At 29.5% G+C, this 23784-nt stretch overlaps 6 protein-coding genes across 6 annotated transcripts in view; 4 read left to right on the top strand and 2 right to left on the bottom strand.

The window, feature by feature from the left end:
- The window catches only part of Phum_PHUM261660 (Cingulin, putative), a gene marked incomplete at both ends in the record, with an annotated part of 6940 nt that extends 5095 nt beyond the window's left edge, over positions 1 to 1845 (top strand). The window contains 4 exons of the mRNA XM_002426544.1: positions 960 to 1037; positions 1194 to 1409; positions 1495 to 1624; positions 1756 to 1845. Of these exons, the coding sequence (XP_002426589.1) occupies positions 960 to 1037; positions 1194 to 1409; positions 1495 to 1624; positions 1756 to 1845 (514 nt within the window). The remainder of the gene's footprint in view (positions 1 to 959; positions 1038 to 1193; positions 1410 to 1494; positions 1625 to 1755) is intronic.
- Positions 1846 to 5870: 4025 nt separating this feature from the next.
- Phum_PHUM261650 (SEC14 cytosolic factor, putative) lies at positions 5871 to 6791 on the bottom strand (the record flags this gene model as incomplete). The annotated part of the gene is made up of 4 exons (XM_002426543.1): positions 5871 to 5964; positions 6051 to 6262; positions 6342 to 6557; positions 6627 to 6791. 4 exons carry the CDS (start codon positions 6789 to 6791, stop codon positions 5871 to 5873), a joined length of 687 nt encoding a protein of 228 aa, XP_002426588.1.
- A 528-nt stretch (positions 6792 to 7319) lies between these two features.
- On the top strand, positions 7320 to 8711 carry Phum_PHUM261640 (60S ribosomal protein L10A, putative; the record flags this gene model as incomplete). Its single annotated transcript, XM_002426542.1, has 5 exons — positions 7320 to 7324; positions 7517 to 7672; positions 8055 to 8203; positions 8295 to 8467; positions 8541 to 8711. 5 exons carry the CDS (start codon positions 7320 to 7322, stop codon positions 8709 to 8711), a joined length of 654 nt encoding a protein of 217 aa, XP_002426587.1.
- Positions 8712 to 10050: 1339 nt separating this feature from the next.
- On the top strand, positions 10051 to 15000 carry Phum_PHUM261630 (multidrug resistance protein, putative; the record flags this gene model as incomplete). Its single annotated transcript, XM_002426541.1, has 17 exons — positions 10051 to 10169; positions 10246 to 10494; positions 10562 to 10858; positions 10934 to 11123; positions 11222 to 11446; positions 11529 to 11654; positions 11737 to 11940; positions 12017 to 12196; positions 12273 to 12462; positions 12546 to 12805; positions 12892 to 13074; positions 13144 to 13431; positions 13522 to 13764; positions 13842 to 14033; positions 14168 to 14404; positions 14472 to 14687; positions 14788 to 15000. 17 exons carry the CDS (start codon positions 10051 to 10053, stop codon positions 14998 to 15000), a joined length of 3612 nt encoding a protein of 1203 aa, XP_002426586.1.
- Positions 15001 to 16010: 1010 nt separating this feature from the next.
- Phum_PHUM261620 (ADP-ribosylation factor GTPase-activating protein, putative) lies at positions 16011 to 19337 on the bottom strand (the record flags this gene model as incomplete). Its single annotated transcript, XM_002426540.1, has 10 exons — positions 16011 to 16028; positions 16143 to 16364; positions 16455 to 16718; positions 16776 to 16878; positions 16975 to 17049; positions 17195 to 17484; positions 17606 to 17908; positions 18568 to 18699; positions 18905 to 19096; positions 19263 to 19337. 10 exons carry the CDS (start codon positions 19335 to 19337, stop codon positions 16011 to 16013), a joined length of 1674 nt encoding a protein of 557 aa, XP_002426585.1.
- Positions 19338 to 19989: 652 nt separating this feature from the next.
- Positions 19990 to 23554, top strand: Phum_PHUM261610 (transcription factor, putative; the record flags this gene model as incomplete). The annotated part of the gene is made up of 12 exons (XM_002426539.1): positions 19990 to 20157; positions 20224 to 20348; positions 20417 to 20639; positions 20724 to 21041; positions 21125 to 21398; positions 21480 to 21673; positions 21737 to 22284; positions 22366 to 22528; positions 22606 to 22797; positions 22878 to 23015; positions 23087 to 23296; positions 23447 to 23554. The coding sequence occupies 12 exons, from the start codon at positions 19990 to 19992 to the stop codon at positions 23552 to 23554; spliced, it is 2661 nt and encodes an 886-aa protein (XP_002426584.1).
- Positions 23555 to 23784: the final 230 nt, after the last annotated feature.

Here is a 23784-nt window from a genome sequence, read left to right as displayed (position 1 = left end):
GTTTTTTTTTTTTTTTTTTTAATATTAGTACCTGTACGTTGTCTTTGTCGTCGTCGTCGTCGGAGTCGCACTGGTATTTAAAATCACTTACTCTATTCTTTTCGATCGGTTTCGACGGTCTCGCGGATCCCGTATTGATCCCCGCGGTTGTCGTCGTTTTCGTCGCTTTAAACCACCTTTGATATTTTTTTTTCACGGAATCTTTTTCGCCCGGATGGGGGGTGCATTGGGGACAATCGCAATCGCATTTGGTTGCCGCTTTCAATATGGCTTTGAGTACTTTTTGAACTTGTGGATCGCAGTAATTTTCGCAGGGATTTTTCTCGCACGTCGTCGGATCCGTGAGTTTCATCAATATTTTCCGCAGAGTTTCCTCTTCCTTGTCCGTCTGATGACAAATGCTTTTCGTGAGTAAATCTCTCAAAACTCTCGCAATCTTGTTTTTCCTCGGTTGATTCCCGTGTTGACGGCATGTACAGTCGTCGGCATCGCGATTTGTTTTCATTTTGACTTCGTTTTTACGCAAAAGTGAGAGTATGAGTTTTTTAATTGATATTTCACCGTCGTTTCTGACAAGTTCGTCGGGTGGTTCGCAAGGTGTTTTCTCGCAATCATCGTTTATCGCGTATACTTTGTTAAATGAAAAAACGTCGTCGAAAGCGAATAAAAAATTAAAAACGACGAGTAAAAAAAGTGAATTCATTACTTTTAAATTTGGACCATTTAAAAAAAAAAAAAAAAAAAATTATTAAAAAAAATTTTTTTCTTTTTTTGGTGTTTACATTTTATTTGTCAAAGTTTCAAAGCTTGAGAGCTTTTTCACTTATTTTTTTACTCTATGGTTTGCATTTTACCCATTCGTATATTCGTAAAAGGCTGTGACTTTTCTGTCTTATTCGAACGAGTCGGAATTCGATTTCAAAGTACTAAAAAAAATTTATTTTTATTTTGCAATCCAGGTACATTTCGTCAAAGTTCAAAGGTCAGCAAACGAACACTCCTCAAGGAAATATTCACAATAAGCTTGCAGTTCTCAGGTAAATTATTATTATTATTATTATTATTTTATAAAATAATTATTGTGGTAATCGGGATTGGTTACGGTCGTACGCTTTTGTTAAAATGATCGATCGATCGATCGATTGATTGATTGATTGATTGATTGATTTTTTTTTTTTTTCAAATGTTTTCAGTTTAAGATGCCTTTCCTTGCTGTATTTAAAATTGTTTAAAATGAGTAAGCAAGAAGTTAAAGAACAAAGGAAAATATTGTTAGACTACGGTACAAAAGTTTCGGCGCAACCGGTGGAAACGATATGCGGGGGTCACGGTACTCCATCACCGAATAGTCCGACTCCCTCACCTGCCGGATCCGTCGGTAGCGTGGGTTCTCAATCTTCCGGATACAGGTTCGTATTATTTTTTTTGTATAATTAAAGAGTCATCGACGAAACGTCAGACATTAACTGTTTGTTGTTGTTTGTGCAAATGCAGTAGCGGAGAATTGAGAGCAGCTCCGCACGTTCCCGTTCCCGTTCAAGTTCACAGTGCTCACATGAAACAAACGACTCATTTTGGACTCCTTTTATCTTGTCACGATCTCTGGGATCAAGCCGATCAATTGGTTCACGCCGGAAAGCACAAGGGTAATTATTATTATTATTATTATTACTACCGGGATTTATTTATAAATTTTTAACAAAAAAATTTTTCCTCCCTTACGGAAAATTTTCAGATTTTTTCATTGAATTGGAGCGTGAATGCGGGCCTTTAACACTTCACAGTTCCCTCAACGATTTAGTTCGATACGTACGAAAAGGAATTCAAAGGCTTAAAACGTTATGACCTTTCCTTAGTTTTCCGGAAATTTGGGACGATTCGATTTGCGAATGCAAGTAAAAAAAGGACAAAAAAAAAAACAAACAATAATAATCCGAAAAAAAAAAAATCATAACAATCAATAGATGAGGAACGAACAGTGTGTCATTATCATTTATTATTATTGTAATTATTATTATTATTATTATTATTATTATTATTATTACTAGCATCAAAGGTCGCCATCGTCATCATCATTATCATCAGTAAATCATTTTTTAGGTTTTACAAATTTATATACACGTGTGTATGTAAATATATATATATACAAACAAACGCGAGAGTTTGCGGGAAAAATTACCGAAATTTATACGTGTGAAAATCGTTTTTTTTTTTTTTTTTCCGGTGTGCGTGTGCGTGAGTGCGTGAGTGAGTGCGTGTGTGTAAATCGTTAATTATTTTAAAATACATCGACCACGAAATGGTGGAATGGAATCGTCGATTGATTGATTGATTGATCGATCGTTAAAATTTAATTTAAAATTATCATTAATGTTTTTATTATATTTTTTTTTGTAATCATCATTATTATCATAATTATTATTATTATTATTTTATTATTATTTAAATTGCGAATCGAAATATACATATACGAAGCGATATATACAAACGATCATTATTATTATTATTATTTATATTTATTTACCGTTAGTCAATGAGGGGGCAAAAATCACATTACGGTGAGAAAAAGGTTTTATTTTTTTAAAGTAAACGCGACGGTTACATCCTTTACACATCCTTTAAAGGTTTTGTAAATTTTTTTTCCTATTACGAAAGTGAGAGAGTGAGAGAGAGAGAGAGATGTATTCTCAAGGTAGGAGGGGAAAGGGGTGTGAGAAAAGGATGGATCAAGTACGTTAAGGCGTCGTATATATTACGTCATTCTAAATTTATTAATTTATATTATTTTATTTTATTTTATTATATTTTTTCCGTTATTTATCATTTTATATAAATTTTTATAAAATAATAATAATAATAATAATGATGATGACGATGATGGAGGAGGAGGAGAGGGGAGGAGACAAGGAAAAAAAATTTTAAATAAGAAAAAAACGTCATCGTCGTCGTCGTCGTCATCATCAATTTAAAATATTTAAAAATCGATCGACAAATTTTTTATTATCATTATTATTATCATTATTATCATTATTATTATTATTATTACCGTTGATAATATATATATATATACAAATGTTTTTTTATATTTTTTTAAATGCGTGGAATTATCAAAATGTTATTGACCATTTGTTGTTCTATCTTAATAAAAACAATCAATAAATCAAATCATATGTTTAACGTCTTACATACATACATACGGTTTTATATTATTATTATTATTATTATTATTATTATTACTATTAATATTACATAATATTTTTATATTTCACGAAAAGGCGCGTGACGTAATAATTTAAATAAAATAAAATAATTTTAAAAAAATCAAATTGAATTTTTTATGTATTTTTAATGGAAAAGTTTTTTTTTTTTTTTTTTGTTTTTTCCACTCATAAAAATTTTTAATGTTTTCGATTTTTTAAATATTATTATTATTATTATTATTTTTTTTTTTTCTGTGATTAATTTTATTATTATTATTAATATTATTAATATTTTTCAATCGTTATTCGGTATGTAATAGACACACGTATATATATTTAGCATAAATATTTTTATTTCTCTCTCTCTCTCTCTTTCTATTTATTTATCTATTTATCTCACTCTTTCACACACACGCACACGCGCACATAAGCAATGTATTAAAAAAGTTTTTTTTATTTTTTTTATAAAAATTTTTACAATAAATCGTGTGATGATGATGATGATGATGATGTTGATGATGATAATTGTTATAATTTTAATGATAATACTAATAATAATAATAATAATAATGATAAGGAAAGTTAAAAATGCAAAGAAATCTATAAGCAATTGTTTAAATTTAATAATAATAATAATAATAATAATAATAATAATTTATTTAAATAAATAAAATAATGACAAATAAAAAAAAAAAAACAAAAAAAATTCGGAAAAAATTATTTTTTAATAAAATTATTATAATCAAATCAATTATTAAAATCAATTAATTGATAATTAGTAATAATAATAATAATAATAATAAATATGATGATGATTACGATAATAATAATAATAAATAATTCTGTTTTTTTTTTTTATATATATATATTTAAAATAAAATTTAAAAAAAAGTAAAAAAATTTTTTTAGAATTAGAAAGGAAAGAAAAAAGAAAAATGAAAAAAAAAAAAAAATGAAAATATTATTATTATTATTATCACTATTAAACACGTTATTATTATTATTGTTATTATTATTACTATTATTATTATGTATTATTAAATTTTTTTTGTATATATATTTTTGTACATAAAAATTTATTGCGCTGTATAGTTAATAATTAGGGCCAAAATTATTATTATTATTATTATTATTATTATTATTATTATTATTAATTTTCCCCCCCTTTTCCCTCGTCTTTTATTTTTCTTATTAATCAAACAAACGACAGACAAACAAACAAACAAAAAATGAATTTTTAAAAAAAATTTTTTTCGATTTTTTTTTTTTTCGTATTTTATTTTAAATAATTTAGTTATTTAATGTGACAATTATTATTATTATTATTATCATTATCATTATCGTTATTATTATTATTATTATTATTATTATTATTATTGAAATGATAATAAATGAATTTTTTTTTTTTTTTTAAATAAAGAAAAAAAAAGAAAAATTTTCAATGAAATTAATTATTAATTTTTTTTTAAAAAAAAGTTCGAATCCAAATCGTGTGAATGATTTTACCTAAAACGAATGAATGATTAATCGATCGATCGATCGATCGATTGATTGATCGATGGATCGAAAAAACAAATAACGTCGTCTTAGCTCGAGGAGGGGAAATTAAAATGACGCGAAGATGAAGATTCTCATAAGAACAAAAGGGGAATTTCAAAGGAAAATGGGAAAACTAACGACAACAAGACGAAACTAACGGACAAATGGGAAAACAGAAAAAGTTTAATGGAATAAATGGTTCAGATACAAATAAGAAAATGCTACCGTTTGGAAAATTGAAAATAAAAATGAAAGATGGGAAGGAGAAAACTATTTAAAAGTTCGACAAGTCTAACGAATTTTCAAATCGCGGTCAAAAACAATCGATCGTTTAATTTCCGGTTGTTCGATTCCCGCCAAATACCATTATTCAGTAATAACACCTCCATTAGAATAACTGTCGTGTATATGGAATGAATGGAGTCGTCAAGAAATGGTACAACCACAATTCAAGATTACTAAATAAACGAATTAGGAATGGATTAATGGAAGCAACAATTATTAACACAAAGGTAAGTAATAAATAAATAATCAAACAATTTTATTATTCCAAAAAAACAAACAAACTTTTTATCACGATATATATATTATATCAATAAAATTTTTTTATACATAAATATACATTTATAACAAACAAAAAGAATTATTAAAGGCAAGAAGAATAAGAGTATTCGTTTGTACAAATAGAACAACCACAGAGCAGAGACACATATAAAAACAAAGCGTTTTTTTTTTCTTTAAATTCGAAAATTTTATCGTTTTATTAATTCGGTGTGTTTATTGATCAGGTTTTCCATTTGCAAAAGCTAAAATTTTTTTTGTTAATTGACACAAATTATTTTTTATATAATATATATATTAATTATTATAAACATTCACCACGAATAAAAACTATAAAAGTTTAATAATTATTAAAAAAATATATATATTTATATAACTTGTTTGTTTGTTTGTACAATAATAATAATATTAATAATACTTTGTTTGAAACAAAATGAGACATTTATTTATTAAGAGATAGATTTTGCAAGCGACATTTTGTTTTTTTATTAAAGCTACTACACGATGAGAGATGATGATTAACTGAGAGAAATACTGTTTATTTGTTTTGTAAATGGTCGATTAATTTTATTAAATATCTGGTAAAATATCTGGTATGAGATATTTGCATAATTCTTCTGTAGAATTAACAAAATATACTTTTCCAGAAGTGTTTTCATCCAACCTGAAAAAAATAATTTTTGTTTGTAATAATGGGGGGGAGGGGGGGGGAAAAGATAGTAAATGAATTGTTGAATGTTAAATATTTACCATCCTTTAATGACGACCCAACATGTGTTAAAAAGTGGTGGTGCATTTTTTATAAGACAAATCCCTAATCTTTCTGGATAATGTTTCGATAATAACCAAATTAAATTATTAACCAACTGATAATCCATGCAACTTAATCCGAAATCTTTCAAATCGAAAACAATACATAAATTATCGATAACTTCTTGAAAACATTTTTTACATGCTTCTTCCTAAACGAAAAAGAAAAAACAATTTTTTAATTGATGTTGATCTTATTAATTTATTTTTGAATGGATAAATTTTATTTACCAGACAGTAAACTATAAATTTTGTTAATTCATCAATTTGTCTATCATTTACATTGTGATTTTTAGCTGGTATGTATATAACTGGACGACCAGCCATATCTCTGTGTCTGAGAACTCTCGCTTTATTACCATCATGATGTTTTTTTATTTCTGGACAGTCTAAATTTAATTTATCAACATTATATTCTACTCTCCATTTGTTGGTTTTGAGAATTGCCTGAATGAAAAAAAATTTTTATTCAAAACACTTTAAATAAATTTAAACCAAGGGTTGTAACTGTAATACCTGAAAAGCAGCATCGACTGTCTTAAATGCTCTAAGATATCTTTTTAGTGAGAAGTCATCGTGAAATTGTGATGGATCTGCATCGACTATAAGTTTCATTCTATCTTTCAATTCTTTTAAATCTTCTTCTTTAACTGGAACTTGATTTGCTACTGAATTTGCCATATTTGATATTTAATTCATTCAAACAGTTTCTTTAATTTATAAATGAGTGACGTTTTTACAAGCTTTAGAGATAAGAATAAAAAACTTTTATTTAATGTTATGACGGTTTATTTTAATAATGATTACATCAGAATTTATTTTAACGATTATTTAAATATAGACACCATTGACTATTTCTGTTAAACAGATGTTTTAAATAATTAATTATTATTCATTTGTAAAAATCATAACAGATTAAATTATTTAATAAAAAAAAGACGATATTAAATGAATTTATTTTCAATTGGAAAAACAGAGTTACATTCTTTTTTTATCGATAATCATATGACTTTTAAAAAAAGTTTAAAAACTTTGTATTTATAATGTTTATCAACTTTTATATTTTGCCATTTTAATTCTGCTTTTTATCAAAATCGTTTTATTGGTCGGAAAAAAGAAAATGGCGCCACGATCAACCGGAAATCAGATTTCATTGACGTAACATCCCGTCTCCATTTTGTCATCGTATGGTATTAAAATTATAAAAAAATGTCGTAAGTAAAATTATCGAAAATAATCGATTTTATTTTTATTTAATTATTAATGAATGTTTTAAATATTATTTTTTTATTCGCGTAATTTTATAATTTCGATGAGTTTTTTCGTTTAAAATTAATATTTTAACTATTTTTATGAAATTAAATATTAGTGTGCCTGTCACTTAATTTTCGTTTTGGTTTTTTTAGATCTAAAATTTCCAAAGACACTCTTTACGAGTGTGTCAATGCAGTATTGGATCACTCAAAGCAAAAAAAGAGGAAATTTTTGGAAACAGTTGAAATTCAAATTGGATTGAAGAATTATGATCCACAAAAAGACAAGCGTTTTTCTGGAACAGTAAAGTACGTTTTACCTGTGCTTTAACCATTTTAGAGATATAATTTTTTTTATATGAATGACTGTTAAAAATCTCTAAAATGCTTAAATGTATCAGGAAGCTGGATATTATTAATTATCTGGCGGACCTTTACCCAGGGTCTTAAAATAATTGGGGAGGAATCCCTTCCTAGGGACTCCGACCCTCTTAATGCTTGTTTTTTTAATTTTTGACTGATTTGAATGAAGATTTCGGTTAAGGTGAAGTTATTCTGTTCAATTTTGTTATAATATTGATTGAAATAATTTCATCGAGATATTGGATTTGTTTTTTTTTTTTTTTCATAAACACGTGCTTATTCTAAAAAGATAGCGTCTAACTTAAAATTTTTTATTCCTTTTGTATAGATTGAAACATATTCCAAGACCAAAAATGCAAGTTTGTATTCTTGGTGATCAACAACATTGTGATGAAGCTAAAGTAAATAATTTGCCTTACATGGATGTTGAAGCACTCAAGAAATTAAACAAAAATAAAAAATTAGTTAAAAAGTTAGGTGAGTTAATAAATTTGTTATTTGCTTTCAAGTTATTATTATCGATAAAATATTTTGTTTGTTATCTAAATGTTAAATTAATCATTTGCAGCTAAAAAATATGATGCCTTCCTTGCATCCGATGCTTTGATTAAACAAATTCCAAGGCTTTTAGGTCCTGGACTCAACAAGGCTGGTAAATTTCCTGGTCTTTTATCTCATCAAGAACCAATGATGCAAAAAGTTGACGAAGTCAAAGCAACGATCAAGTTTCAAATGAAAAAGGTTAGATAATATACTTTTAAAGCACAATAGTTCTTTCTTATAAGTCTTTTAATAATTTCTATTTTTTCCACAGGTACTTTGTCTGTCAGTAGCCATTGGTCACGTAGGTATGACACCTGAAGAATTAGTTCAAAACGTTCATTTGTCCATCAACTTTTTGGTTTCACTTTTGAAAAAACATTGGCAAAATGTTCGTTCTTTACACATGAAATCATCCATGGGACCAGTTCAGAGATTGTATTAATAAAAACATTTTTGAATTTTAATAAACTGATAAAAAAAAATTTTTTATTTTCATTTTTTTTATTTAACTTTACATAAGAACGATTGATTAACAAATATTGTTTTATAAAATTGACTTAACATTTTTTTTTAGTGTCACACAATTGAAATCGCACTGCATGCTTAGATTTCACTCGATAATAATAATAATAATAGAAAAGTAAGAATTTTATACATTTACTCATTGGATAATAATTAAAATGGCAATTTTTTATTTGGTGATATGAAACAAAAGTTAAACAATTTTACGTACAGGAAATTTTCGTTATAGCGTTGAAATATCGAAAAAAAAAACCGAGAATTTCACACTTTTTGTGACGAGATGTATTCAGTATGGATCTCAGATTCAAGTTGGTACAATTAAAAAATTTTGTTTTTTTTTTTATTAAAAACTTTTAACACGACCTTGCCTTCAATTGTTTTCAATTATACCAAAAGATAAAAAACATTCGTAAACAAAAAAATTTATCGCAGTTGTTAGCTATAAGGAAGAAAAAAGAACAAAATAGAAAAAAAAGGAAACAAGCTTTGAAAAGTTATTACAAATAATTACTTAATTCGTAACGAGTTTTTTTTTTTTGTAAACGTCTTTATTGTAAGTATTTATCACAAGTTAAAAAAAAAAATTTGTAAAAACTCAATTAATATGTTGAGTTAAAGGAAAAACAGATTTTTTTTTTTTTTTTTTCAATTGTATAAATTTTGACTTTTGTATAAATTAAAAAAAAGTTTTAAACAATGGCAAACAAGACAAACAAATGAATGAATTTTTTTTTTTTTTTTTTTTTTTGGATAATTTTATTTAAACTTTGATAGCGAATAATGACAAAAAAAAAAATTTTAATTTTTTTTTCCTGTAATTTTATGTAAAAATCATTTTTTTGTTGCCATTTTTTTTTTTTTTTTTTTAACGAAGGGTCAAGACAAAAATTTTAAATCAAAAATATAAAAAAATAAAGTGCATCAATTATTATTAATCATACTAATTAAAATAGTTTTATAATAATAATAATAATAATAATAATTGAATTTTTAAAGGAGATTTTAAAATGAAGTCGAAAAGTGTCAAAAATGATGATGAAATCATCATTGAAGAAGATTATAAAAAAGATAATTTTTCATTTTTTTATTTAGTAAGTTTTTTTTTTTGGGAAAATTGATTGGAAAAGTTAAAAAAATTGTATTCTTCTCTTTTTCTATTTAATAATAATTTATTTAAATTTCAGTTTAAATACAGTACAACATTGGAAAAATTATTATTATTTATAGGAATTGTATTTTCCATATCTTCAGGTTTTATAATGCCGTTTGTTTTGATTGTTTATGGAGAATATTTAACGGTTTTGATCGAAAGGCACATGCCTAAAAATACGACAATAGTTAATGATAAATTATACATGACTTGGTTTAAAAACGTAGAGTAAGTAATTAAACATAAATACGAATCCATTAATTAATTTTATATAATTTTAATTTTTTTTTTTATTTTTTTAAAGTTGGAATGAAACAAATAACGAAAGCAAATCCGATGCTATAAGAAACGATTCTTTGGCTTTTGGTGTACTATTCATAATAATATCGATTGTACAATTTTTAGTATCTTTTATGTTTGTCACGTCTTTAAATTATTATGCTCTACTTCAAACATCAAAACTCAGACGTAAATTTTTCAAATCGATATTAAGCCAAGACATGAGTTGGTTCGATAAAAACAACACAAATACTCTTCCGAGTAAAATGATAGAGTAAGTTTTTAAACGCCATTTTAATTTTAATTTTTTATTTATTTATTTTTTTTTTTTTGGGTATCAGATCCGTGGATAAAATACAAGAAGGAATCGGTGAAAAAATAGGAATATTTATTAATTTAATGACGAGTTTTTTGTCTTGCGTCACGATGGCTTTTTTCTACGGTTGGAAATTAACGTTGGCCATGCTTGCTTGCGCTCCCATTTTAACAATATCTCAAGCTATGATGTGTAAAATTCAAACGAGTTTAAAAGAAAAAGAAATGGAAGCTTACGGTAAAGCCGGTAGCGTGGCACAAGAAGTTATAAACGCGATAAAAACCGTCGTCGCATTTAACGGTCAAGAAAAAGAAGTGAAAAGGTAAATCGTCACGTGATCCCTTTTTTTAAAATATTTTTTTAATTTTTGTAATTTTTTTTTTTTTTTTGTAAATAGATTTAACGATGAATTGATCGATTCGGAAAAAGCTGGAATAAAACGTGGATTATTAACTGGCGTGGGTGGAGGTTTGATGTGGTTTGTCACATTTGCATGTTACGCTCTCGGTTTTTGGTACGGTACTTATTTAATATTAATATCGAGATCGGAAAATAATTCTGAATACACGCCTGCAACTCTTCTCATCGTGCGTTTTTTTTTTTTTTTTTTTTCAAAAAATTATTATTATTTTTTTTTTTTTGTTTGATTCGTTGATAATTATTATTATTAATAATAAATTTTTAGACAATGTTTGGAGTCGTGGTCGGAGCGATTAATCTCGGTCAATCGGCTCCTTTTTTCGAAGCATTTACCGCAGCCAAAGGAGCAGGTTCATCCGTTTTTAACATTTTAAAAAATTCCACGGAAATCAATTCGTTTTCGGATAAAGGAAAAATTTTACCTTTCGTAAAAGGAGAAATTAAATTTAAAAATGTTTTTTTCAAGTATCCGTCGAGACCGGGAGTCGAGGTTAGATAAAAAAAAAAGAAAGAAACCGCCATTGTTTTAATTTCAAATTTCAAATTTTTTTATTATTTATTTTTTTACAAAGGTTTTAAAAAATTTTAATATTAATTTAAAATCCGGAGAAGTTGTTGCATTGGTTGGAACTTCTGGTTGTGGTAAAACGACAACTTTGCAGCTTCTTCAACGTTTTTACGATCCGACGGAGGGTTCGGTAAGTTTATTAATAAAAAAAATAAAAATTTTTTTAAATAATTTAATTTATTATAAAAATTTTTCTTTTTTTTTCCGTTCAGATCGAATTGGATGGGATAAACATAAAAGATTTAAATTTACCCTGGTTACGTCAGCAAATTGGAATCGTGGGACAAGAACCGGTATTATTTGCCACGACGATTTACGAAAATATAAAATTCGGTTTGATGTCTGCAACGAAAGAAGATGTCGAAAATGCTGCCAAGTTAGCCGATGCCCACGATTTCATAATGAAACTTCCAGACGTAATGATTTACTTTAAAAAAATTTCACGTGATGTGTATTTTACTCTATATTTATGTTACCTAAAAATTCTTTTAGGGATATCAAACGATGCTCAATTCGAAAGGTGCTTTGATATCTGGAGGACAAAAGCAAAGAATTGCAATTGCCAGAGCATTGATTCGAAATCCTAAAATTCTTTTGCTGGATGAAGCAACGAGTGCATTGGATTCTTCCAGTGAAAATAAAGTTCAAGAAACTTTAAACAAAGCTGTAAAAGTAAATAGTTTTGAATAGTCAAAAAAAAAAAAATTTTTTTAATGTAAAAAAAAACGAAAAAAAAAACTTTTCTTAGGGTAGAACAACTTTGATAATAACTCATAAACTTTCGACGATATCAGAAGCGGATAAAATTATCGTTGTATCGAATGGAGTCGTGGTAGAAGAAGGAAAACACGACGATTTATTAAAACTCAACAACGGACATTATTTTAAATTTTTACAAATGCAAAAAAAACACGAGGAAAATAACATTTTGGATTTAAGTACGAATCAAATCTATTATTTTTTTTTAAATGATGATAATTTAAATGGATTTTTTATTTAAAATTTTCTTAATGATGTTTAGATTTCGACGGTGATGATGATGGTGATGTTGATAAAGGATCGGAAACGAATAATTTAAATAATGAAAAATTACAACCGGTTTTGGAAAATGATTTCCCACGGAAAAATGTCGAAAAAGAAAATTTGAAAAAGGTTTCTTTTTTAAACATATTCAAATATAACAAATCGGAATGGTGGGCAATTTTTATTGGAATTTCATGTACGATAATCGTCGGAGCGAATCCTCCGGTTTTATTATTTATTTACGCTGAACTTTATAAGGTTATTATTATTATTATTAATTGGGAGGTGGGTGTGCGCGTAACGTCGGAAGGAAGGGGAAAAATTAAAACTTTAGGTTTTTTCAGATTCTTTCATACGAGGATTCGAATTATGTTTTACAAATATCCGGTTATTATGCAGGCGTCCTCTTCGTTTTGGGAATAGTTTTTGGAGCGGCAAGTTTTTTACAATCTTACATGCTCAATTATTCCGGAGTTTTGCTCACGACACGTTTTAGAAAATTACTTTTCGCTGCCATACTACGACAGGTAATAAGAGAAAAAAAAAAAAAAAAAAATTATCGACGACGAGCAATAAGAAAATTATTGGATGTTTAGGAACCTGGATGGTTCGACGACGAAAACAATCAACCGGGTTCACTTTGCGTTAAATTATCGAGCGACGCATCGAAAATTCAAGGTGCTTCAGGTTCAAGAATAGGTGTCATAACGCAATCTCTCACTACGATTTTATTGGGTGCCGCGATTGGATTTTTTTATTCGTGGAAATTGTGTTTGGTCACTTTAGTATTCGCGCCGACAATTTTTTTCGGAATGTATTTCGAGGGTAAAATAATCGAAGGACAATCGGTTTTAGAAAAGAAATCACTTGAAAAAGCTGCCAAAGTAAGTCTTGATTTTTTTTTTTTTTTTTACCACGATTTGTTTACTTTTTTTTTTAAATAATTATTTGTATGTGAACGAAAAATATTTTAGGTAACCGTCGAAGCCATATCCAACATTCGAACCGTCATGAGTTTGGGAAGGGAAAAATATTTTTTAGATTGTTACGATAGAGAATTATTGACGAGCGAAGAAAAAATGAAATCGAGATGTAAAATAAGAGCTGGAATTTACGCTTCGAGTTTTGCCGCGACATATTTAGGCTACGGCATATCACTTTGGTACGGTGGAATATTAATATCGAACGAAGAGCTCGAATATCAAAATGCCATCAAAGTAAGACGATAATAATTTAAAATAATATCTCTTAAAATTAAACTTTTTAATTGTGTGGGTGTGCCATGTAAATGAAGGTATGTGAAATATTACTCTTCGGAATGTATCTTTTGGGACAAACATTAGCATTCGCGCCAAATTTCGGAGAAGCTAAAATATCCGCGTCTAGATTATTCGAAATATTAGAAAGGGATTCAAATTTAAAAAATGGAGGAGATTTGATAAAGGAAAAAAATTGGAAATGCAAAGGAAAAATTAATTATTCTCAGGTACGGAAGGAAAAACGAAAAAAAAATTGTTTTAAATTTTATATTTAATATCACGTACAATTAATTTCATTTAACAATTATTATTATTATTTAAATTTATAATTTTATATGCGTATTTTTAATAAAAATTTCAGATAGAATTTTCATATCCTAAACGACCTAATGTAGAAATATTAAAAGGCTTGAATTTAAATGTAGAAAATTGTAGTTCGATAGCAATTGTCGGACCGAGCGGATGTGGTAAATCAACTCTATTACAATTACTACAAAGGCTATACGATCCGAAAAGCGGAAATATTTATTTGGATGACGAAAATATATCCCGTTTTGTAATTTCTGCATTAAGGCATCAAATTGGAATAGTTTCACAAGTAACGTATTATCACCAACACCACCATCACCACAAATACCGTCGATTACATATATTTGATTTTTCAGGAACCCGTTTTATTCGACAGAACAATTTTCGAAAACATTGCCTACGGTGATAATTCGAGAAAAATAACGGAAAGGGAAATAATAAACGCAGCTAAAAGTGCAAACATACACGATTTCATATCGTCATTACCATTGGGATACGAAACAAAAGTCGGAACGGGGGGCGGTCATTTATCCGGAGGACAAAAACAAAGAATAGCCATAGCTAGAGCGTTGGTTGGTAGTAAAAAAAAAACAAAAAAAGGCACTTGATGATTGACGCGTGATTAAACGCGTGCGGGAAAAGTAAAAAAAAAGTTTAATTTTTTAATTACAGATAAAAAATCCAAAAATACTTTTATTGGATGAAGCGACGAGCGCGTTGGATGCTGAAAGCGAATCCGCCGTTCAAAATACGTTGGATGAAGCGTCAGCAGGACGAACGACGATAACGGTAAGTCACAGATTAAGCGCTATTAAAAAATCGCAAATTATTTATCGTTTGAAAGATGGCCGATTGCGCGTTTTAAATCGGAAAAATAATATTTAACTTACGACCGGACAATACATACATACAAATTCCCCATAGAGTGTTCGCGGGCGGGCGCGCGCGCACGCACACACACACACATACAAATAACACGTGTCATCACGTGTTTTTTCTAAACGAAAAATATTTACATGTACGCTCAAAAATATATAAAAAAAAAAAAAATTCTATAATAAATGCGAATAACTTTATTTTTTTTTTCATCTTCTTTTCTTCTTCTTTTCCTTCTTCTTCTTCTTTTCTCCTCTTTCTTCTTCTTTTCTCCTTCTTCTTCTTCTTATCAATCATCTTAATTTATATATACGTAATAATAATTTCTATTTTTTTTTTTTTTTAAACTTTCTTTAAATTAATTAAATAATCTAATAATAATAATAATACATTATTAACTATTATATATATATATATATATATATATATTGAAAGCGTAAAAAAGAACAAAAAAAAAAAAACGTTTTTCCCGCCAAAATAATAATAATAATAATAATAATAGTTAACGAACAAAGAATTCTAATTAGATTAATTAATCCGTTAAATAACTCGGAAAAAAAAAAAGAAAAAAAAATTCGTTATATATATATATATATAATGGTGATGATGATAATAATAATAATAATTTTATAATAAAAAAAAATCGCCCTAAATATAATTAACTGCATTTTTTTCTTCTTTTTAGGGGAGGGGTAGGGGTAGGGGGGCGGGGCGAAACGTTAAAATAATTTCAATTTTTTTCCAACTTTAATATTTATATATATATGTGTGTGTGTCTGTAAACAAAAAGACAAAGTTTCCCTTTTTTTTTTTTTTTCTTTTTGCTTGTTTATTAGAGAGCAACCATTTTTTTTTTTTTTTTAAATAGGAAAATAAATTTGTATGTCGGGAACAACAAACTCGTCGTTTTTTTCTTTTCATTACGACGGCGATGACACGGTCATGATCCCTGACGTTGTGGTTGTTGTTGTTGTTGTTGTTGGTTTTTTTTCCTTGTTGCTCTCTTTTGTTAGTTTTAATCAGTAACCGTATCGATCCTGGCAAAAAATTGAAACGACAAAATTAGAAAAGAGATAAAAACAAACGAACAAACAAACGAACTAACAAAACAAACGAACAAACAAACAAACGAACAAACAAAACAAACGTACTTGTATGGACGAAAGAACTCCGTTCGCCAACGAACTTATTTTTCCCGCGACTTTTGTCACTCCCTGTCTCACGCTTTCTTTCACGTCGTCCAAATCCGGAGCGCTTATAGACGATGCTAAACTCGATTGATGTTGAGAATTGGAATATCTGTCTCCGAAAAAATCAGCCGAAGAAATGCTTGACGATCCTTCGAATCGTGACAGATTCGCTTTACGTTCCCACTTTAAAAAAAAATAATCGAACGGAACTTGAACAATCGATCGAATTAAATCGATTAATCGATAAATATTCGAGTAGATTTTTTTGCTTACGTTATTGGACGATGAATCTCCGAAATATTGATCGGAAGATATGGCTTTTGCGTTACCGAATTTTTTTTGAGCGTCGTCGCATGTCGATGCCGGAAGTGGCGGATCCCTTCGACTGCTACTACTTCGACTACTACTCTCCGATTCTTTAACCGGATTCGGTTTTTCATCGAAACTAGAACTGAACGACATGGCATCACTTGTCGAATTCCATCCTTTGTAAGACCTATCGCGGTGAAAGAGAGAGAGAGAAAATTCATTTTCGAACTCGGTTCAAAACGGATGAGAATAATAGTATATGATGACTCACGTGAAATCTTTTACTCCCGAATCTTGATTCGTTTTAGATTCTTTACTATTACTAGTGTATCGATCTCTCCCGGAATTTCCATCGAAAAAAAGGGAATCTAAATTTTTATTTTCGTTTCTGTACATTCCGAAATTGCATGAATTAAAATTGTAATCGTCGAAAAATTCATCGTTGTTATCGGAATCGAAATTATATTTGAAACCGGATGACGACGACGACGATGACGGTTTCAATGTGTTTTCTTGCTCTATGGTTTGCATGTCGCTCAGTGCCGAATGACTTATTCCTCTGGAAACACACAAAAAATCAAATCGATGATGAATAGGAAAAATTTTAAAATGTTTTGTCTCCGCCCCCTTCTCTTCTTCCTCCGCCCCCTTCTCCTCCTCCTTAATCTCCGCCCCGTTCCGCCCCGCCCCTTTTCAAAACTCACGATTTGACGGAAAATCCCATTCCGAGCCTTTCGATTTGTTGAGCTTTTGTCGGATTCGTTTGTTTCAATTTTTCCTCTTCCTTTTTCTGTTGAAGGCTCAAATCCTTGTAAGCCAATCTCATCGAAGCCATTTGTTTCTGTTCTTCTTCGGCTGTTTTCTCCGCTAGCAATTTGGCTTCTTCTGCTTGTCTCTCTTTTAATTGGTCCATTATTTCCGCTTCCCGTTCGATTTCCGCAAAATTGGTTTTTATTTTTTGAGCTCCCAATTTTCCAGTTTTCCTCGCGCCCAACTTAAAAAAAAAAAAAAAAAAAAAAAAAAAAAAAAAAAAAACAGTAACAAAATTTTTTTTTCTTTTTCTTTTTTCGGGGGGGGGGGGGTGGGGGGGCGTGGGAGGGAAAGGGTAAACTTACACCGGATTTCGCCTGGATTTTTCTACCACCTATCAACGATTTCCTTTCACCTTCCGGAGCGGAAACTTGGGCCGATAAATTAACCGTCGGAGCATCCCTATTGAACCCGCCATCTTGACTAAGATTAGCATTTACATTAGCATTATTATTATTGGGTTTATTTATGCGACCCCCGAAATCGTTTAAATTATGACTCGTGAATGATTCATCGAAATTATCATTGGCCGTTGAATGCTCTTCGAAAAAATCAATTTCCTTAACAACATTATCTTCCGGTTTTTCATTGCTCGGTTCCAAATGCAACTGAAAATTTCAATTATAAAATTATTATTATTATTACTGTGTGCAATCGGCAAATAAAAACAAAATCTACAAAAAAAATAAAAAATAAAAAAACGGTATCAAGTTAATTTTAAAATACAAACGATGGTTATTTTCATTATTGTTTGTTTGTTTGTTTGTTTGTTTGTTTTCTTTTTTTTTTTTTTATACACGTGTCAAAATTTGTTTATTTTATTTTATAGCATAAATCATGCAATTAATATAAACATAATGTTTGAGAACTGATTCGAGTGACAAACAAAAATCAAATCACACTTTTTGCAATATGAGAATAATTTTTTTTTGAATATATATTTAATTAAAAGGAATGATTATTTATTTTCAAACAAACAGCTCACCATATTATTTTGATGGTTTTTTCCAAAACATGATTTGTTGTTATGATCATTTAGGTCAAACTGCGATGAAATAAAAAGAAATATATATATAAATAATAAAAAAAAAAAATTTTGAGCTGTTTTAATATAGACTAACTGACGATGATATTTCAATAGAAAATGGCCTAACTCTATTGCTAAACATTTTTTATCTCTTTTTTGATAATGATAATACTATGTTTTCCTCGAATAGGTTATTGCTCTTAAATTTAGTCGATGAAAATATAGTTTTTTTATTATTACCTTGGTTCCATGAATTTTCATTGCTTGAACAGCAGCTTGTTTTAATTTGTCTTTATATAATTGAGCAGCTCTAGAAGTGTATTTCTGTTGGGCATCTGTAGTGTGGCAATTGTGTTGTCTAAAAAAATTAGCCTGAAAGTAATATGTAGAAGGTTTCGTTTGAATCGAAAACATTTTTTACGAAATGCAAATGTGAATAATGCAATTGATAATGTTATATTAAAGCATATGTTAGGTCATGATGCAATTGTTTCAGTGTCATAGTAATGAGTTTAATATGTTTTAATTGAGAATTTGAAATTGTAAATGCTATTTAGTTTAGTTTCATGACACCTACAGCATTTGCATTGCCTCCTAATTGCATTTGACGTAATTGAACCCAAGTCCAATTTGTATCAAGCTGTGTGGATCTAACGAATGTTACATGAACGCCAAGGCTTCTGTGAACTGCCGAACAATCGATACATATAAAAACTCCATATGTTACGCTGGACCATGTTGGGTTTTTAGCATTGCAATCGAAGCAACTCTATAAAATTATCATTATTATTATTATTATTAAAAGATGATAAATTTACTTGTAGTAAATTCTAGTTCATTGTAACCTTGAATTTAATTTTAAATTTATAATAAATTAAAATTCGTGAAATTAAACTAATAAGATCGGAAAGTATTATTTTCAATTAAAATCATACCTTATTTGTGGCAACTGCCCTTAATTTTTTAAAAATTGCTTGGATATCACTTTTAGAAGGACTATTGTCAGCCATTTTTTGACTTGTTGTCAATTTTAAATATTTTTTGTTGGTAAAACTGATGATGATACAGTGTGTGTGTGGGGCTTTTTATTAAACTTAAGAATGTTGTTATTCTTTCAAAATTTAAACAATAGGCTTATTTAGCCTGTAATAAATGTTATCATTTTTATTTATTAATTATTATTTACAATCAGTTATCATTTAGTATTTTAAATAAAATTTAATTTTTAATAATTACTAATTTATTTTTATTTTGTGTACCTTCATTATGATGTTGATCTGTATAAAACTTGTTGATTTACGTAAATTTTAATCAAACTTGCTTTTAAAGCATTTTAAAGTTATTATTTTAATATTTATTTAAATTATTTTCCTTTGGGAAAACGTATAAAAACGCTTAAAATATGTTTTTTACAATTAATTTATTTAAAAATTTTAATTAAATCGATAGATTTTATCCACGCATAAATTACATGTATATATAAGATTAATCTTACAATAACAAGTATTAATTATCAATAATAAATTATTATTATTATATATTAATGAGCTCTTAATCTAGATAAAAAATATCCCATGGGATATTTTAAATAACGAATGAATTTTTTTTATTAAAAAAAAAAAAAAAAAAAAGTTAAGTAATAAATTAAAGAAATTTTTCAAAATGGTTGTCGGCTTGAATGATCATACAGTACAAGCTGATATTGTATTCGTAATAGAAGGAACGGCTATTAATGGAGCATACCTTAACGATCTTAAAACTAATTATCTTTTGCCAACCTTGGAGTATTTTAGTCAAGGAAATCTAGAAGATAGGGATTATGTTTGCGAGGTAAATTTTAAAATTGAAAAGTTTAACAATCGAAAACTCTTTTATTAATTTTTTTTTCTAATACAGGGAACGAGTACTCTTTACGGTTTAGTGGTTTATCATGCAGCAGACATCTTACCAAAGTCAAGTTGCGACTGCTATGGACCTTATTCTAGTCCTCAAAAACTTTTAATGACTTTAGACAAATTAGAGTAAGTTTATTAAATTTTATAAAAATGGCAACACATTTGCATTTTGTTATAAAATTATTGCTTTTTAGACTTATCGGAGGAAAAGGAGAAAGTCATGCTAATATTGCAGAAGGACTAGCCACTGCTCTCCAAGCATTTGAAGATCTTCAACAAAAAAGAGAGGGTAACAATATAATAACCCAAAAACATTGTATATTAGTCTGCAATTCTCCTCCATACTTTATGCCAGTTATGGAAGCATCCACTTACTCTGGTCATACCATTGATCAACTTGCTGCTATATTAAATGAAGTAATTTTTATTTTACAGAAAAAACTTTTTTCGATAAACCATTTTGTGATAATTATTAATGACATAATTTATTTTTATTTTTAGCAAAACATAAATTTATCAATTTTATCTCCGAGAAAAATTCCTGCTATTTTTAAATTATTTGAAAAAGCCGGAGGTGATTTAACTCAATCGCAAAATAAAAATTATGCCAAGGACCCCAGGCATCTGGTATTGTTAAAAGGCTTTAGTTTAAAAGAAAGACCACTGAGTCCAACATCTGGTAATACAAATAATTTACCAATACCTTCGTTACCTAGCCCCCTACCAAATGATGGAAGTCCTATGCCTAACATGAATCAATTAATGCCAGGGCAACAGCATCCTGCTCCGCCAGGCTACAGACCAACTCAAGCTGCCCAGGTTATATTCTTTCCTTAAACGTTCAAATCAATTAAAAATTAATTTTAATTTTTTAAAATATCACTATTTTATGTAAAATATAGGTATTGAGTCAGCAACAAATGCAAGTTCAAGCCCAACAAGTCCAACAAGGGCAAATTCCCGGAAGGCCAACTTTCCAACCTGCTGGACCTCCTGGATATGCTGGTATTAGAACTCAAGGAGCTAGATGGCCTGTAAATTTTCCTGGTCCTTTGGCTCAACAAAGAACTTTTTTAAACGCTCAAGCTGGGCCTGGTGGTCCTGGTCAAGGATCAGCTCTTATTGCTCAGCTTACTCAACCTCCTTCTTCACAGTTCCCTTCCCAACGAATGGATGGTTGGTTTAAATGTTCATTTAAGAGTGGGCATTTTTTAAGGGCGAAATCATGATTTTAAATCCCATCATTTATTTTCCTAGGACCCGTATTAAGTCACCAAATGATTCCTCAACAACAGCAACAACAAATCAGAATGTCCGGAATGACCATAAATTCTCAGACCGGACAAATCGGGCACGGGCCGATTGGAAGTGTGTCATTAGGATCTCAAGGAGTAATGGGTCAAGGAATAGGTCCTCAAAACACAATCGTTCAACAACCTCCTATGACACAGGTTGCAAACTTTTTAATTTTAAATCCTGTTAAATTTAATAAAATAGGTTCTTAAAACTAAAAGGCAGAACTAGTTCTTATAGTTCTTATAATGTACGCTTGCAAATTTCAGACTGCCATGGGTGCACCCGGTGGAATGATGCCGCCAGGTTTAATTAATCAAAACATGCAGAACCAAGGACAAGGTATGCCCGGTCCCGGAGCACAACAATTGCAAGGTGCGGTTTCCAGTAGTATACAAACAAATCAAACAGGCCCACCTCCTACCTTTCAATCTCAACCGGGACAAGTTATGGGACCCGCCGGTAATCAAGGCATACAAACTGCTACGGCTATAGGAATGCCATCGACTCAAACAACAGTCATGACCGGACCGGTACCCACTTCACAAAATACAACAGGTCAACAAACGCAACCTCCAACATCTCAACAGCAAACTGGAGTTTCACAAGTTGGTCCGGGCACGGGAGTACCCGTGAGAGAGCGACACACCATTTGGCAAGGAGTTTTAGAATGGATAGAAAAAGGGAAAAATCCTAACGACAATCAAAAAGTCACCAAACACGTACCCTGCCAAGTGTCTTCTACCCCCAAAGAGGGAGAACCAGATTTGTGAGTCTATAAAGTAAACTTTTTTTCATTTTTTTTTTTTTCCTAAACTAATTTTTTATTTTTTATTATTTTTATTTTTAGAAAAGCAGATTCATGGCCGCAAAAATTAATAATGCAATTAATGCCGAAGCAATTGATTGGAAACATTGGCGGAGCTTATTTGAAAAATTCAACTTCCGTTTTATTTCATCCTCAACCTTGCGAAGCATTAGACTCATTAACTAAAGTCATGAGTTCAGGATTTGTAAGGATTGGAAATGAGATCAACTTTTTTGTGTCTTACCATGGAGTCCCTTTTGAAAACATTTATTTGTATTTCAGGCTGGTTGCGTTCATTTTACAAGCGCTCCCACGGCACCTGCATGCGATATAAAAGTACTTATTCTCTTATACACCGTCGAAAAACGTGCTTATTTAGGTTTTATTCCAAACGATCAGGTTGCTTTCGTTGACAGGCTAAGAAAAGTTATTCAACATCAAAAAAGTACCCAAGCTCTAATGAGGCAAAATCAGGTATCATTCCTTTTCGCATCGAAAAATTTTTTTTTTTTTTTTCTTTTTTTAATTACTTATTATATATGTATGCTGTGCAGGTTGGAGCAGCAGGAAATTCTCCGAATTCGGCCGTCCAAACTCCACCAATTTCTGCTCCAGGAACGGCAGCTAATCAACCTGGAATCATGATGTCTCAAACGAATACAATGGCCATGGGTGGCGGACAAATTACTCAAGTAATAATTTATATAATATGAAACGTTTTTAAGCGTTTCGAACGTTACTACGTGATACCGAAAATTTACAGGCTGCCGACGGTCATTTAGGTGGAGTTCAAGGTTTGGGACCGAATCCGGGACAGGGTCGCGGAGGTCCCATCATGGGCGGTCCGACTCAACGTCCTCCTTTCAATCAATTGGAAGCGGCTAGACAGCAAAACTTGGCGAAAATTCAACAACTTCAACAAACTTTGGAAGCTGCTCAACAGCAAGAAATGCAATACAAATCTCAACTCGAGGTAATGTTTACAAAAAAAAAAAAAAAAAAAAGGGGAGAGGGAAAGAAAGGAAAAGGGATGATGAGGAAATTTCAATTTATTTATTTTTAATTTAAAGGTGTTACCCCTAATTCAATGTTAAATGAAAATTTGCTTTATAAAACATTACAGATAATTAATCATATGAAAATTCAACAAATACAGCAAAATTTAGAACAAGCACAACAGCAAGAAGTCCATTATCAAGCTCAACAGGCTCAAATGGAGGTAAATTTTTGAAAGAAATAAATTTCGCTTGTTGCATATTATTATTATTATTATTATTATTATTATTTTTTTTTGTTTTTAATTTTATTTATTTATTTATTTATTTTTAAATAAAATATTAAAAAAGTGATACGATTTACAGCAAGAGCAAAAACAACAATTTAGAGCGCAATTACAACAAAGACAACTCACTCCGCAACAAATTCAACAGCAGCAACAACAACAACAACAGCAGCAGCAAC

The sequence above is a fragment of the Pediculus humanus genome, genomic scaffold, assembly GCF_000006295.1.
Source record: "Pediculus humanus corporis 1103172107635 genomic scaffold, whole genome shotgun sequence".
In the NCBI taxonomy this organism is placed as follows: Eukaryota; Metazoa; Arthropoda; class Insecta; order Psocodea; family Pediculidae; genus Pediculus; species Pediculus humanus.
This window is presented reverse-complemented; position numbering and strand designations above follow the sequence as displayed.